Source organism: Myodes glareolus, chromosome 8, assembly GCF_982192425.1.
Source record: "Myodes glareolus chromosome 8, mMyoGla1.1, whole genome shotgun sequence".
Lineage (NCBI taxonomy): Eukaryota > Metazoa > Chordata > Mammalia > Rodentia > Cricetidae > Myodes > Myodes glareolus.
In genome coordinates, this window is record NC_142033.1 from 68,823,167 (window position 1) to 68,836,399 (window position 13,233).

Here is a 13,233-nt window from a genome sequence, read left to right on the forward strand (position 1 = left end):
TCAGACATGACAGCAAACATGCTAACCCACTGACCTATTTCACTGGTCCCGCAATTTAGCTCTGTGGCTGCGGCAAGCCCAGTGTGCACTCCCAGACACTCACCATACTTACCAGGAAGACACCAGGAAACCAGGCTGGGTGTCTGAATTCTTAGTGGGCCATTTAGACCCTACTTCTGCTCTTCTTACCCCTGACCCTATAGTTTATGCTTTCAGCCTCAGCTCCCCCATCTGGAGAAGGAGGTAATAACACTCTATACATCTCAGGACTCAAGGGTCTCAAAGTGGGGCCAGACTGGAAGGAAGGCAGAGTGGTCCCTTTTCCCCTTCAGCCCTGCCACAGATCCCACCTCCCCATCCCCTGGTCCTCTTCTGCAAGATGTCCGCCTCATCTTCAAAGAGAACAGCGGTTCTGGCCTCACCCTGGGCTCCGGGTCAGAGGTGCCTCCACCCAGGTGCCCTGCCTCACCCTGGGACCAAATCAATGAACAGATCTGCAGCACAGACTAAAATCCACTGTGAGCCAGAATGAACTTGTGTTTCTTCCATTAATTCAGTGTTTTGCCACAGTGACAGGAAAAATAACTAACACAGAAGGTCTCAAGAAACTCTCAGGGACACACCACCTCCCTTCCTAGCTACCATGAGAGGAACAGCACCCTTCATGAGGTTCTCACCTTGTCATAGACCTATAACAATAAAGCATGCTAACCATGGAAACCTCTAAGACAGCAGGTCAAAGCAAGTTCCTCCTCTTGAGAGAATGAATGGAGGGAGGAAAGGAGGGAGGGAAGGAGGGAGGGAGGGAGGGAGGGAGGGAGGGAAGGAGGAAAGGAAGAAGTAAAGAAAAGTAAATTGGGAGGGCTGGGGTATGACCTGGCAGCACAGTGTCGCTCTAGGACATGCAAGACCCTAGCAGCCTACAGCGTCCATCCACAAAACCACCAAAGAAAGGGAAGACAGGAAGAGGAGGAGAGGGGAGTGTAAGAGAGGAAAACAAGGGAGGGGATGGGAGAAAAAGGACAGGAGGAACCATTAGGAAAAAGTCAGAAGATGTGGTTTGGAAAAGAAGACCTGATTCCAATGGCCATTCGGGGTCTGTGTTGGCTTCACCAGGCCACAGGGCTCACCCACTCCAGAAGCTCAACAGAGAGAAACAACTGCTTGGTACCCTGTACCAAGATGATGGAGGATCTGGGAGGCCAGACAGAGATGATAGACAGCTGGTTCAGCAACGCTGGGGGGACTTCTGGTCCTGAAGCTAGGGGACGACTCGGAGGGAGCATGTGACCAGGGTTTGCACCAAGCCATACAGCAGGGGTTGGGCCGACAAAGAAGAGATGCACACATCGTCTGGGAACAGCCACAGGAGAACGAAGGTAAGGGAAGATGGCTATCTTTCCCCTTTCTCATCCACTGTCAGTGCTCCCCGTTGGCCAGACCCTGTGGATGGTGATCAGGCACAGAACAGGACCACGACAGGAGAAGTGAGGGCAAATGACCACCCAAGGCTGGTTCTGTACCTCTGGGGAGGCCAGCTGGAGGCAGGAGTCAAAGAATCATTGTGTCAAGGGAATCCATCAATGCCCCCTTCCCCCTGCACAGCATGTTCACAAGGTTACACCCACCTGCTCCTCAGCCCTGACTCTGACATCACATGCTTGTCCACAATGGCCAACAGCTTCCGCTCTGAGGATTCCAGCTGCTCTCTGAGCAGCTCCGGGTCCAAGTCTGGGCTGCTGACTGCTTCTGGAAGGCATCCCTGCTCCTGGTCACTCTCCTCCACATCTCGGAACACCCAGCACGTGTCGATCTTCACATCCACGTTCATCACATCAAAGCCATCGCTGCTGGGAGCTCTGATGACATAGCGGAAGCTTTTCTCGGTCTGTTCCTGGGATGCTGGCTCCATCCTGGAAACATTTCATTAGCCCAGGCTTAAGAAAAATGGATTGAGTCTGCAACATGGGTTTTCTGGAAATTTCGAGGTGGCTACCATGCCTTTGGATTGTCCGGGGAAATGTCCTTTGAGAAGAACAAGGACAGGTGGATTATTCATGAGCGGGTGGCTTGGGTTTCATCCGCACAAACGTCATGCAATATGTACGAACATCTCATTTTACACGCTGGTGAGCTAGAACACACCTAAGCTAGAATACAGCTCAGATCAGTCACCTGGAATTAAATGTTTAGCGAGGCACACAAAGAGGAAAAGAAAGATTTCCAGGGAGTCCACATGAGTTACAGGTTCTCCAAGGCCAGCCAAGGCCATCCCCACCACAGTGAATGAGGGTCCAAACCACTGTTTGTATATAGCACATACTTACCAAGGACCTACAGTCTACCAGGCAAAGAAGATGGGAAATTAATGCCACACTGAGCGGTCTCTCACACCTACCTAGTCCAGTTGTCCTGGTGACCCTAGGAGGTAGGCATCATCATGACCATTTTAGAGATGGTAAAATGGAGACCTCAGAAGGTGGAAGAGCTTGTCCAAGCCCTACAGATGGGAAGGAACAGCCAGGTCTGACTCCACACCTGAGAATGTGTGTGCTAGCCCGGGAGCTGTGAGATCAAGTATGGAGCGAAACTGGCTTCTGGAAAGCAGGCAAGTCCCTGGGTGCTCAGGGCGGGGCGGGGGGGGGGTGATCCAGAGGATGAAAAAGCAGGAATGGAAGGGAGCAGCAGGCAGGCACAGGCAGCGATCCCTGGAGTGCAGGCACACCTCAGGTCATAGCCAATAGGATAGGAGTGGCTGGCCACATGGCACGTAGAAGGGGGCCATGCTCACATAGGTGTTTAATGTTCTTGGGCCTCTCACTGTGCACACAGGGCAGTCACAGTCATTAAGAGCCAAGCTCAGGAGATGGCTGGTCCAAGGTGGCATCAAAGGGTTTATAGAGGGAAAGATCTGAGGTGTGACCAAGCACACCAGAGGCCAGGAGTAGGCAGAGAGGTGAAAGGACAGAAGTATGAACATCAGAGGCGTGGCGCCCCCAGGGAATAATGAGAGCGGTTTCCACTCAGATTTCCACTCAGGTGTCTTAGCGCCTTTTCCTCGGAGCACTCAGGTGTGCTCCTCTCCAAAGTCATGCCCCTGGGGGCTCACAGGAAACCTCATTTTCCCCTTCCCACCTCTGCACATTGCTGCGCATTCAATCCCTTGCTATTTCTCAAACAACTGCCTCTTGCCATAAAGATAGGCATTTATTTTAACCCTTTGGATAAATCCACTTAATGGAGCCAGGAGGTTGCCCAGCTAGTGAGTGAACTTGGGGTGAGTCATTCTTGGAAAGGAGCAGCCATGGTCTTAGGATTCAATGGGGTTTGGTTGGAAATCACATACCGCTGTCTGAACATCCTGCCCATGCCCCCTCTGAGCTGTTGAGGACATATCTCACACTAGCTTTACGCTTTCCAGCAATGAAGAGAGTGTTTCTCCTTTCTCCCTTTGCAAAGAGGCCTTCTGAGTTCTCAATAGTGGTTTTCTGGGGTTTGGGCAGGAGCAGGGGGGGTGCATAAAGAGCTGTAGCTGAGTGGGGCGGGCAGGTGGAACGAACAATGTGAACCACTGGCCTTAAGGGACAGGAAGATCAACTCAAACTCTGGGTGCTGGGCCTGACTCCTTGGGTTTGAATCCTGCCTCGGGTATGAATCTGGACAAAGTACTGAACATCTTGTAAAAGGATCTCTGCTTACTGTGTGAGTACAGGTATCTGCATCCAGTGAGGAAAAAATACATGAGCGGATTCACACAGCCTGCTCGAGAGCCCAGCGCATCCTCAAGGCTAAATACCGGCTGGATGGGATGGATAGAGCAATGCTGCCTGGACCACACTCTCAGCTGCCTGGGCTGTGATCAGCTTTGTTGCTTAGCTGCTGTAGGCTACTGGGCAAGAGGCCAGCACCTTGCAAAACGACACCATGAACAGTAAACAGTTCTTTACCCCACCATGGGGACGATTCCCCAAGTATTTGGCATGTGAGCCCCAGAAACACTGGCCACAAGATGCCACCTGCTGTGGGAAGATGGCTGCTAGCTGAAGGCAGCAGAGTCCAAGAGATGGCCTCCCGAGAAACAGCCCTTCTTGCCCACACAGGCACAGGACAGCTGGGTCTTCTTGGTGAATCACTAAGACTTAGGGGGAGAAGAGGATGGGGCTGGGAAGGTTGAAAAGAGAAATGGTTGCCAGGTAGAGGGTTGGTACTGTGGCCTCGTTGTGTAAGGGCAGGGCCTAACGCTTTTGAGGGCATGGCTGAGAGATAGCCACAGGTCATGACTGGGGCACCCATCTTAAAACCTCAGCCTTGAGGTAAAGGAAGAGGGAGGGAGAGGGGGCAGGTTCAGCCCAGGAGACCCCACTCCTTCTGTCAGAGTAGGGCCCTGAACACCTGGGTTGGGGTCTGCAGAAACCCCTAAGGGTGTTTTAATAATTTGACAGAGAAAGAAGGTAGAAAGTGCTTGGTTCAGAATTTCCTCCTCCATGATGGGAGTCTCTTAACAAGCTGAGATTAAATATGAAAAATAAAAAAGAATATTTAATCTCAGTTTGTTAAGGGACTCCCATCATGATGCTGGGAGTGCTGGGGCAGAGGGACTCCTGTTTGCAACCTGGCTAGGGAATCCAAGGGAAACAGGGACCTTGTAGACAAGGGGAAGGCAGACTGCAACTCTCCAGGGAACAAGGCCTTGGTCTAGGGCCCTCGAGCCAGATTATCATAGTTCTTGCCCAGTCGGGGTAGGAAGCAAGTGGGAGGACTTCAGGCTGGGTGCACTTTCTGCAAAGCTGAGCAAGGACACAGGCCCCGCCTCCTACACAGCCGATGGGTAGGGGTGGGGCTCCACACTATGCTCGCAGGGGCACTTGAGCAAAACCTTCCCTGTGACCAGCTAGAGATGCAAAGTGAAGAGGAGCTGGTAGAACATGGGTCTTACAGCCTTAGGGATGCCCTCCATTTTAAAGCCGGAGGGTGCCCTCAGTTTTCAGCTCAGCTGACCACCTGGCCCCAGCCCGGGCTGCTCTGTTTAGCCCCCACAGACTTCAAGAGTGGCAGAATAGCCCCGACTCCCAGGCTTCTCTGTGTTGCTCAAAATTGCATACCACTGGCTTAGAAGACTGGGGTATCGAAGAAGAACCTTGTATTTGAAGACTTCACAGGGAGGGCTATGGCCTCATCCTCCTAGTGGGTCTGGGAGGAGGGCCATGGAAAGATTCCACCTGCCTTCCTGTCTAAAAAAATGTGGCATTAACCTTGGAGATTGACTCTGTAGCTCTGTTCCCCTGGAAACTACACACAAGTGTTAATGGGTAGTGAGAGCCCTGAGACTGTGTCTCACGGGACCCAGGGCTGGAAAGAGGAGGTGAGCATCTCTGGTGCCGCGCAGCCCTTCGGTTCCCTGAGCACTATGGCTCCTAGCCAGGCTTGTTCCTAATGGGGCCTTAGGTAGCAATACCTAAGATAGTGACAAAGAATTCTGGGTCCTGGTGGGAACTGGGGCAGTTTGCACACCTGCCTGTGTGAGTTGCATTCTCTCAGGCATGAGTGGCCTCCTGGAGGTTGAAAGGGATGGACACCGGCCCCGGCTGGACAGTGGGGATAACTCCTGGGAGGACCACCTCATGAGGGACTCAGATGCTTGCTCCTGCCAGCCACTGTAGGGATGCCAGAAGTCCCGTGGAATGATGCAGGTCCTCCTGTCCATTTGTGGTCACAGAAGCTCTTCCATGAGGCATGGTCTGGGATCTGTAAGGTGTGTTCCTCAGAGTCACAAGAACGTGATTTGTCTGCAGCAGGGACATGGCTGAGCTGGGGGTGCTCAGATGGGTCTGACTGCAGAGTTAAGGCCACCATCACACAAGGTGCTGAGTGACAAAGCCAAGCAGACAAGAAGGCTGCCCTCTCCCTCACAGTAAGTATGAACAGGAGGTATAAGGACCACACTCCAGCCTCCAGCACAGCCTGTGGAGATTCTAGACAGACACAGTGGCCAACTTCTCCATGACTCTTTGGGATGCACCAGAATGACTGACTACAGAAGTCAGGTGAATAGTGCACCCCACATCTCTACCAGGGAAAGCAGGAATGCTCTCTATTTTCCTGACTGGTACCCATGTTCCTGCCACTCAATGACTCGGATATCTCTGTTGTCAAAGAAGGGTTCCTTGGAGTTTAATTAAGCCACCGAGTAAGTCCCAGAGGCTGGGCTTGTGGGTCGTAGGTGTTTGGGGATTCGGATTTCAGCAAAGAATCAACACTTCTGAGCTGTCCTGGTGTGTTCGCTTCCAGCTTCAGACTTCACGTCTGCTGGAACTACCTCCTGTCTGGACAGCCCCCTTCCACACAGAGCACGGTCCTCGCTTCTCTGTCTTTGGATATGGCTTCCCTACAAGGTCAGGCCCTTGCTCCATAGTCCCCTCGACGGGCCTGATCTGAACTCCAGTCATTTCTGTTTGCTTCCAGGAAATCCTGGTGCCACCTACATGGTCCAACACAGCCTGCTGCCACCATGCCACGTCTAAACTCATGGTGGGCTCCCCACACAGACTCACCACCGTGTACCTCTTCCACTCTGTCAGTCAGTGGCTAACATTCTCCATGTCCCGAGTGTGGGAGAGTATAGCCTTGGGCTGATACCTTTTGGAGGTGACCCATCCCACCCGCCCTAGATTGACAGGAACGTCTCCAAGTTACTTCTCAGGTAATTTCCTCTAGAAGTCGACTCCCAGCACCTAGCTTCCAGTGAACCCAGGGTGTGCCACCCCCACCTTACCCACTGTGCTCTGGGGAGGCTCCAACACCTGAGGAGATGACTACTCTCTACCGAGGATCCTGGGCAGTGAAGGCTCTATGGTAGAAGGGTACCTCTGGCCTCAGCTCTATGGTATTTTCTCTATGGTAGAAGGGTACTCCCTGGCCTCAGACCTCTGAACTCAGAGATTCTGGGCTCTGCTCCAACAGCCTGAGCTTCTTTTTAGGATACCCCTACAAACTATAACAGGCAGCTTGGGCCTGCTCTCTCAATCCTCACTCCCCCCTGTTCTGAGGCAGGGCCACGCTCTGGGACGTCTGTGCTATCACACCTATAAGAGAGTTGGAGCCTTCAGTTTCCTCAGAAATCTACAATCCACGGGGCTCCCACATTGGCAACTCCAACGCTCTCTTGCTGGCCACCAGCTACAAGTTCAGCTGTGCCTGGAGCCAAAGGTTTTGTTGGTTGCGCTGGCAGACAGACTCCAGAAGAGAACACTCAGTCCATGGAGGTTTATGTACATAGGGCAGAGGGGGTGTCTGTATCCATCGAGGCACATATAGCGCCTTCAGGGAGGCACACAGCACGGGGACAGGCTTGCACCTATCCCCTGAGGCAGCAGCTCTCATGCCCTGGGTTTCCGCTAATTGCACTTAGATTCTTGCCGTCCAGATCCTTTGTCCTTGGCTCCCGAAGATGCCACAGTGGAGACATTGGGGAGGTTTTCCCATTGTCCCACAGAGTTCCACAGCAGAAGTCAGCCAGGTCCCCAGGCCTCCCCTTTAAGTGACTGTCAAATGTGCATAAGTTCTGGGTTCAGGCACCGGACTTCGAAAAAACTTGTTGTCCTGTTGGATTTTGGTCTGAGTGAGGATGGGGCACCACGGGGACTCAGGTGATTCCGAAAGCTCTTTGTCTAGCCTGTAAGAGTAAGGAATAATTTGAAGTGAAACAAAAATCAAGGGTTAAGAAGAGTTGAGGGGGCCCTAAATTATCTTCAAGCCCCTGCCACCCTGACCTCTCTTGACAGCTGCCCAGAGCAGGGTTTGGATAGCCCCAGCCCCAGGGATCCATCACTGGGGCATAGTGTGAGCTGTCTCCTACACCTCAGGCCAGCCCTTCATTCTTTCTACACACAATGACCAATCACTACGTGTCTGGTCATTTCCCAGGCACTGGGACATAGAAGATAGCCAGCCTAAGTCCTTGTGGGCTATTGTCAGAGTCAGGGACATCCCTAAGGACATTTGGTGGACCATCTAGGGATCTAGTGGCCTTCAAGAGCACCCTGGAGTTCAAGATCTCTCAGCTCAGGTTGGTTTCAAGGTCAAGACTCCAAAATTTAGAGGTCCTGGCAAATACAAGCCCCAAGGGTGAGCACTCAGCACCTAGAGAATGTGGAACGACTGAGGTCCCAAAGCAGGAACTCCGGTTGAGAGCTAGGTGCTTGGGTACAAGCGGACAACAGCTAGGGCAGGACCGGATTCTAGGATGTCTTCATTCTTGGGATCTCTGAAGATAATTGGCCATCATAACTGGCCATGCAGGTTGAGCTACAGAGATGAGGAAGAGGGCACTCCTGGCTCCTGGACACTGTGCAGTCATTTCAGGATCTGGCCTCACGAGCCACTGGCCTGTCAACCTGCTGCTCTTTGGCCCCTAGAAGGTCACTTGCTTTGGACAAGATAGGAGATGTGCACATGGCAACAGAGCAGGGACTAAGCCAGGCTGGAGGAAGCTTTGGGAATGAGACATAAACGTCTCTGTGGATGAAATGCCCCGGGGCCTGTCTGTCTCAATGAGCCCCGTCACGTGTCTCTACAGGAAGACCCCAGGGACCCAGGACCACACCGCCCCAAGAGGCTGAAGTGGAAGACCTCAGAACAAGGTTGCCTTCCTGGCACCTCATCTCCCAGGGGAGCCAACCTCCTCTCTACGTCAGCTTTGCATCAGTCAATGGAAAGTAAAGGATACACACCCGAGTTCTCGGCGCATGGGAGTCATCAAGGCCACAGAATGAATGCTAGTGAGAAAAACAAAAAAAGGAACAAAAACTATAACATAAGACCAAAAGAAAACGAGGAAAAGAAAAGAAAAGAAAAAAAGATGTGAGAGATGTGGTATGGAATTCAGTGACAGTATCTTACAAGAACACTAGAGGGCAGCAGAGAGACGGGCGGAGGGGCACGGACTGCAAGAGCCGTTTGCTCCCTCCAGTCTTATGGGCTGGGCGGGTTATTCCTACACATTTATCAGGCATCCTACATCTATGCCTTGCACAGACACTTTGAGAGATAAAGGTAAGGCTACACAGGGCAACACAAGGAAAGAGCCCACCCAAAGTCATTGCTATGCTTCAGCAGTATATGCTATGGTGGGCAGCAATAAGAGAGGTAGGCAGGCTGACCTGTGGACAAGTGACCCTTGCCTACACTGTCCATTCCAAGTGATTTGTTTATATTTGAAGCATTGCGTGCCTTTTCACCAGTCAACTTAAGAAAAACACTGTTGGGAAAATAACCTTACAAAAATAGAAAAGTCTTCTTGGTTAGTTCAAAAGAATATATATATTTTTTTCTTAATCTACTCGGGGACTTGCCCTGTTCAAACAGAATCACCAGTTTTCAGAGGAAACATATCGGCCTGTCATCTGGGAATATTAAAAAAGTCACCCCACCAAACAAGGTCATAGTTTCCTAAGTTGATTGTACAAAAAAGTAAAAATCCAACTAACGGCCACCACTTCCTTCTGTTGAATCTCTAGGGTCAAGAACTAAAAGGGGCCACTGTAATCCTGGAGCCCTTCACGTTCTCTACATGGGGAAACTGAGGCTCAGGAGGAGGAGCGCTTGGTGAGACCACCCAATGGACTGTAAGTAAGAGTCTAGTCATGCAAGGAGGGATCATCAGTAAGCCACAGTTGATGGGATCAGCTTCCCATGATCACTGGCAGGGAGAGACTGGGAGGATCTACAGGTGAGTTCGGCCTGGCAGACACCCCTAGTCACACGGCTAGCCAGTAATCCAGCAGTCAGGTCAATCTCTTCTTCTGCATATTTGACCTGTGTTATGCCCGCCTGGGAAGATGGAGGCAGAACAGCCACAAATCAGCTCTGAGAAAATCTGAGAGAGCAGAGAAACAATCCAAGCAACAACCCAGTGCTTCCCCATGGCGGCATAGCCAGTGCACCTGACCAGCCTGGCTTTGACAATATTGTACATGTATGTATATATATGTTTGTGTGCATGTGGGCTCACGTGTGAGCAGGTGTGCATGTACGTTATGTAGGGCAGAGGACAACCTCGGTTTCATTCCTTAGGCACTGTCCTCTTTGGTCTTTGGAGCCAGGAAATCTCACTGGCCCAGAACTCATCAGCGAGGCCAAACTATCTGACCAGTGAGCCCCAGCACAACCTGCCTATCTCCACCTCCACGGCACTGGGTTTATACTGCACCGTCACACCTAGGCTTTTGATGTGAGTTATGGGGACCAAACACTGGTTCTCACATTTGCAAGGCAAGCACTTTACTGTCTGAGCCACCTCCCAAGCCCCCACTTTTAACATTTGAATTGGCAACAGCCCCTGTGGCCATGTTTGTGCCAGCTGATGTCATATTTGGCTGGGACCCTCAAGGTGTCTGAGGATAGAAAGGCAGGCAGAGTCCACCGCTCCCACCCCGTGCCCTCTAATGGACTCCTTGCTATTACCCAGGGAGGAAAAAGGTCTTGATCTCAGAGCAGTAAGAAGACTCCCATATAAGGTGCCAGAATCTCAGGTTGTCCTGGGCCTAATCATTGGAGACAAAGTGTTCTCAGTTGATTCAACCTGGCATTCCCCTTAGGATTTCCCAACAGTCCTAGAGGGTTGAAGAGGGCCGGGCACCTGTCCAATGGGGACTCTAGGATCTAGGACAGCCACACAAAGGATTCCCCAGTCAGGGAAGTAGTGGGAGAACCCAGCCACTGCCTAGACACACTTTTGATGCCCCCTGCAGACACAGCCAGCTATGCACCCAGGAACTCCATACAGGGTGAGACTGGTGATTGCCCTGTTTGAATTTCCCTTCCCAGGGAGATAGGAGAGAATACGCATGCCCCATATGGAGTCTCAAGAGTGTTCTTTCTCTCCCCTCTCTCCCATATGTGCTATCTGACAGCCGCCAGGAAGGCTGCCCCACTTATGAAGAGCCCCAAACTCTGTTGTCCACTGACTTCCAGAGACTTGTCCCAGTTTTGTCCCTGGGGAGTCACGTTCCTTTCTCACAAGCTGGCCTGGGATGTTTCTGCCCAGAAGTGGTTTTTCTCTTTCTTTCTAGGCTTCTGCATAACCCCCCCTTTAGGATCCAGATAGAGTTGCCTACTCGGGCACATTAGCCTCACCCTCCCTCCCCCTGCCAAAAGCAGGCTGAGTCAGAAGAGTGTCCTCACCACCCCACAGAGGTAAGGCTGACCTTACTGCCCTGTTCTGTGACATAAGTTAGTCTCCATGAATTTGTCTGAGACCGTTCTGTTCTCTGCCTTGGAGGAAGAGACGAGGATGCACAGGTAGCAGGTATCATCACAGGAGGTGACAACGGTCTCAGTAAAGCCACCTTGCCTGTGTGATCCTGAAGTAGTCTCGAGGTCTGCCCAAGGCAGCAGCACTGGGTGACTGCCAGCATCCCAGACATGCTGGCTGTCTCCTCTGTGACGGTTAACACTGATTACCAACTTGATAGACTCCAGAATCACCTGAAAACCACACGCCTCTACGCGCATATACAGAATTTTCTTTCTTTTTTTCTTTTTCTTTTTTGTTTTTTTGAGATAGAGTTTCTCTGTGTAGCTTTGGAGCCTGTCCTGGAACTCATTCTGTAGACCAGGCTAGCCTTGAACTCACAGAGCTCCTCCTGCCTCTGAGTCCCAAGTGCTGGAATTAAAGGCATGGGCACCACCACCGCCCAGCGAGGAATTTTCTAGAGTGGGTTAACTGAAGTTGACAGACCTAACGTAGACATAGGGCATACCATTCCATGGACTGTGGTTTCAGATTGAGTAAAAAGGGGGAGGGTAAGGGCTGGAGATATGGGTAAAAAGCTTGCCCAAGCATGAGGGCTGGAGTTCAGATCCCCAACACCTACATAGAAGCCAGAATGATATGGCAGTCAACCTGGAATCCTAGTGCAAGGGAGGAAGGGTCAGAGTATCCCCAGTGCAAGCTGGCTAGCTGGACTAGCCAAAATTGGTGAGGCCCACGTCTAACAAGAGACTGCCTTAATACCTAAGGTTGAGTGTCACAGACAGACAAAGACACTTGACATCAACTCTGGCCTCCATGGTTCTGTGAACAAACATGCACCTGCACCTGCCCAGCACCTACACACGTGAGCATGCACACACCCACACATGTACCCACACATGTCAGGACATGTATACACACATGTTAGCATGCACACACATGAGTATGCACACACGGGCATGCACACACATGATCATGCACACACACAAGCATGCACACACATGTGAGCATGCACACACACATGTGAACACACACACACACACAGGAGGAAATAACCTGAGCATCAGCTTTTATTTCTCTTTGTTTCCTCATGGCAGGCAGCTGCCTCACCTTCCCAGCCATGATGAGCTGTATCCCCTTGACCTGTGAGCATGGATAAGCCCCTGCCCCTTGAAGCTGCTTTCATCGGATATTTGATGAGTGCAATGAGGGAAAATAACCAATACGCTTTCTTTCCTGGGACTGAGGGTCATTGTCCTTGCTCACCTAGGCCTTGATCACATCATCCCAATCTAGTCCTAATCCCACAGGGACCCACGGGCTGAGCCAGCCTTGCTAGTCCTGCGTAGGAGCATCGCTGAGAGTGAGCGAATCCGTGGAGATGAGTGACAGCTGTTTCTGAGGCATGAGAGTCTCAGCACAGTTTAGCCTGATCCTGTCTCTCTAAGATCACCTGCAGCAGAGGGGTTGGGGTGGGTTGTGGAACACACACATGCACACAAATATGAACTCACATGCACACACACACACACACACACTCAAAGTGGTGGTGGGGGACCCAGCTCCAGTTGTTACAGTCACTGAGGAGGCAGTATCTTTGTCTGAGAGCCTGTGGGGGCCCTGGATTTCTTGGAGAGATTTGGGGGAACAGGAAGCCTGATATTTTAACCCAGACCTGGCAGATAGACACCAGCCTGTATCTCAGGCCTGAAGTCTCGGCACTCCTAGCCACCTACCTTTTCCTCCAGCTCCTTCAGCTGGCGCCTCTGCAGTTCCAACTTGCCCTCCATCTCCCGGATTTTCTGAAACACATCAAGCCATGCGTCAGAAAAAGACTGTCAAGTCCCCGAACTAATATGCTGTGAAGGATGGACACACCAACAGTCAGCCCCCAGAGGAACACTCTCTTTTGACTTATTACAGAGGAATAGATTTCACCCGCTTGTGAAGCCCAAGGCTCATGTCTAGTGTAGACAGTACAC

At 51.5% G+C, this 13,233-nt stretch overlaps 2 protein-coding genes across 9 annotated transcripts in view; both read right to left on the reverse strand.

Moving 5' to 3' along the window:
* Nucleotides 1-7,117, reverse strand: part of C8H4orf50 (chromosome 8 C4orf50 homolog) — an 88,338-nt gene extending 81,221 nt beyond the window's left edge. The window contains exons 1-2 of the mRNA XM_087909085.1: nt 5,512-7,117; nt 1,629-2,025 (exon numbers count right to left, since the gene is read on the reverse strand). Coding sequence (XP_087765211.1) covers nt 1,629-1,912 — 284 coding nt within the window. The 5' untranslated portion in view covers nt 1,913-2,025; nt 5,512-7,117. The remainder of the gene's footprint in view (nt 1-1,628; nt 2,026-5,511) is intronic.
* Nucleotides 7,118-7,248: 131 nt separating this feature from the next.
* The window catches only part of Jakmip1 (janus kinase and microtubule interacting protein 1), a 93,477-nt gene continuing 87,492 nt past the window's right edge, over nt 7,249-13,233 (reverse strand). For 4 of the 8 annotated variants that reach the window (XM_087909084.1, XM_087909082.1, XM_087909078.1 and 1 more), the window contains 3 exons: nt 12,988-13,053; nt 8,730-8,774; nt 7,249-7,672 (listed from right to left, as the gene is read on the reverse strand). In XM_087909084.1, the coding sequence (XP_087765210.1) occupies nt 7,643-7,672; nt 8,730-8,774; nt 12,988-13,053 (141 nt within the window). In that variant the 3' untranslated portion in view covers nt 7,249-7,642. Of the gene's footprint in view, nt 7,673-8,729; nt 8,806-12,987; nt 13,054-13,233 lie in introns of all 8 variants that reach the window. The other 4 variants (XM_087909083.1, XM_087909080.1, XM_087909079.1 and 1 more) reach the window with 2 other exon arrangements.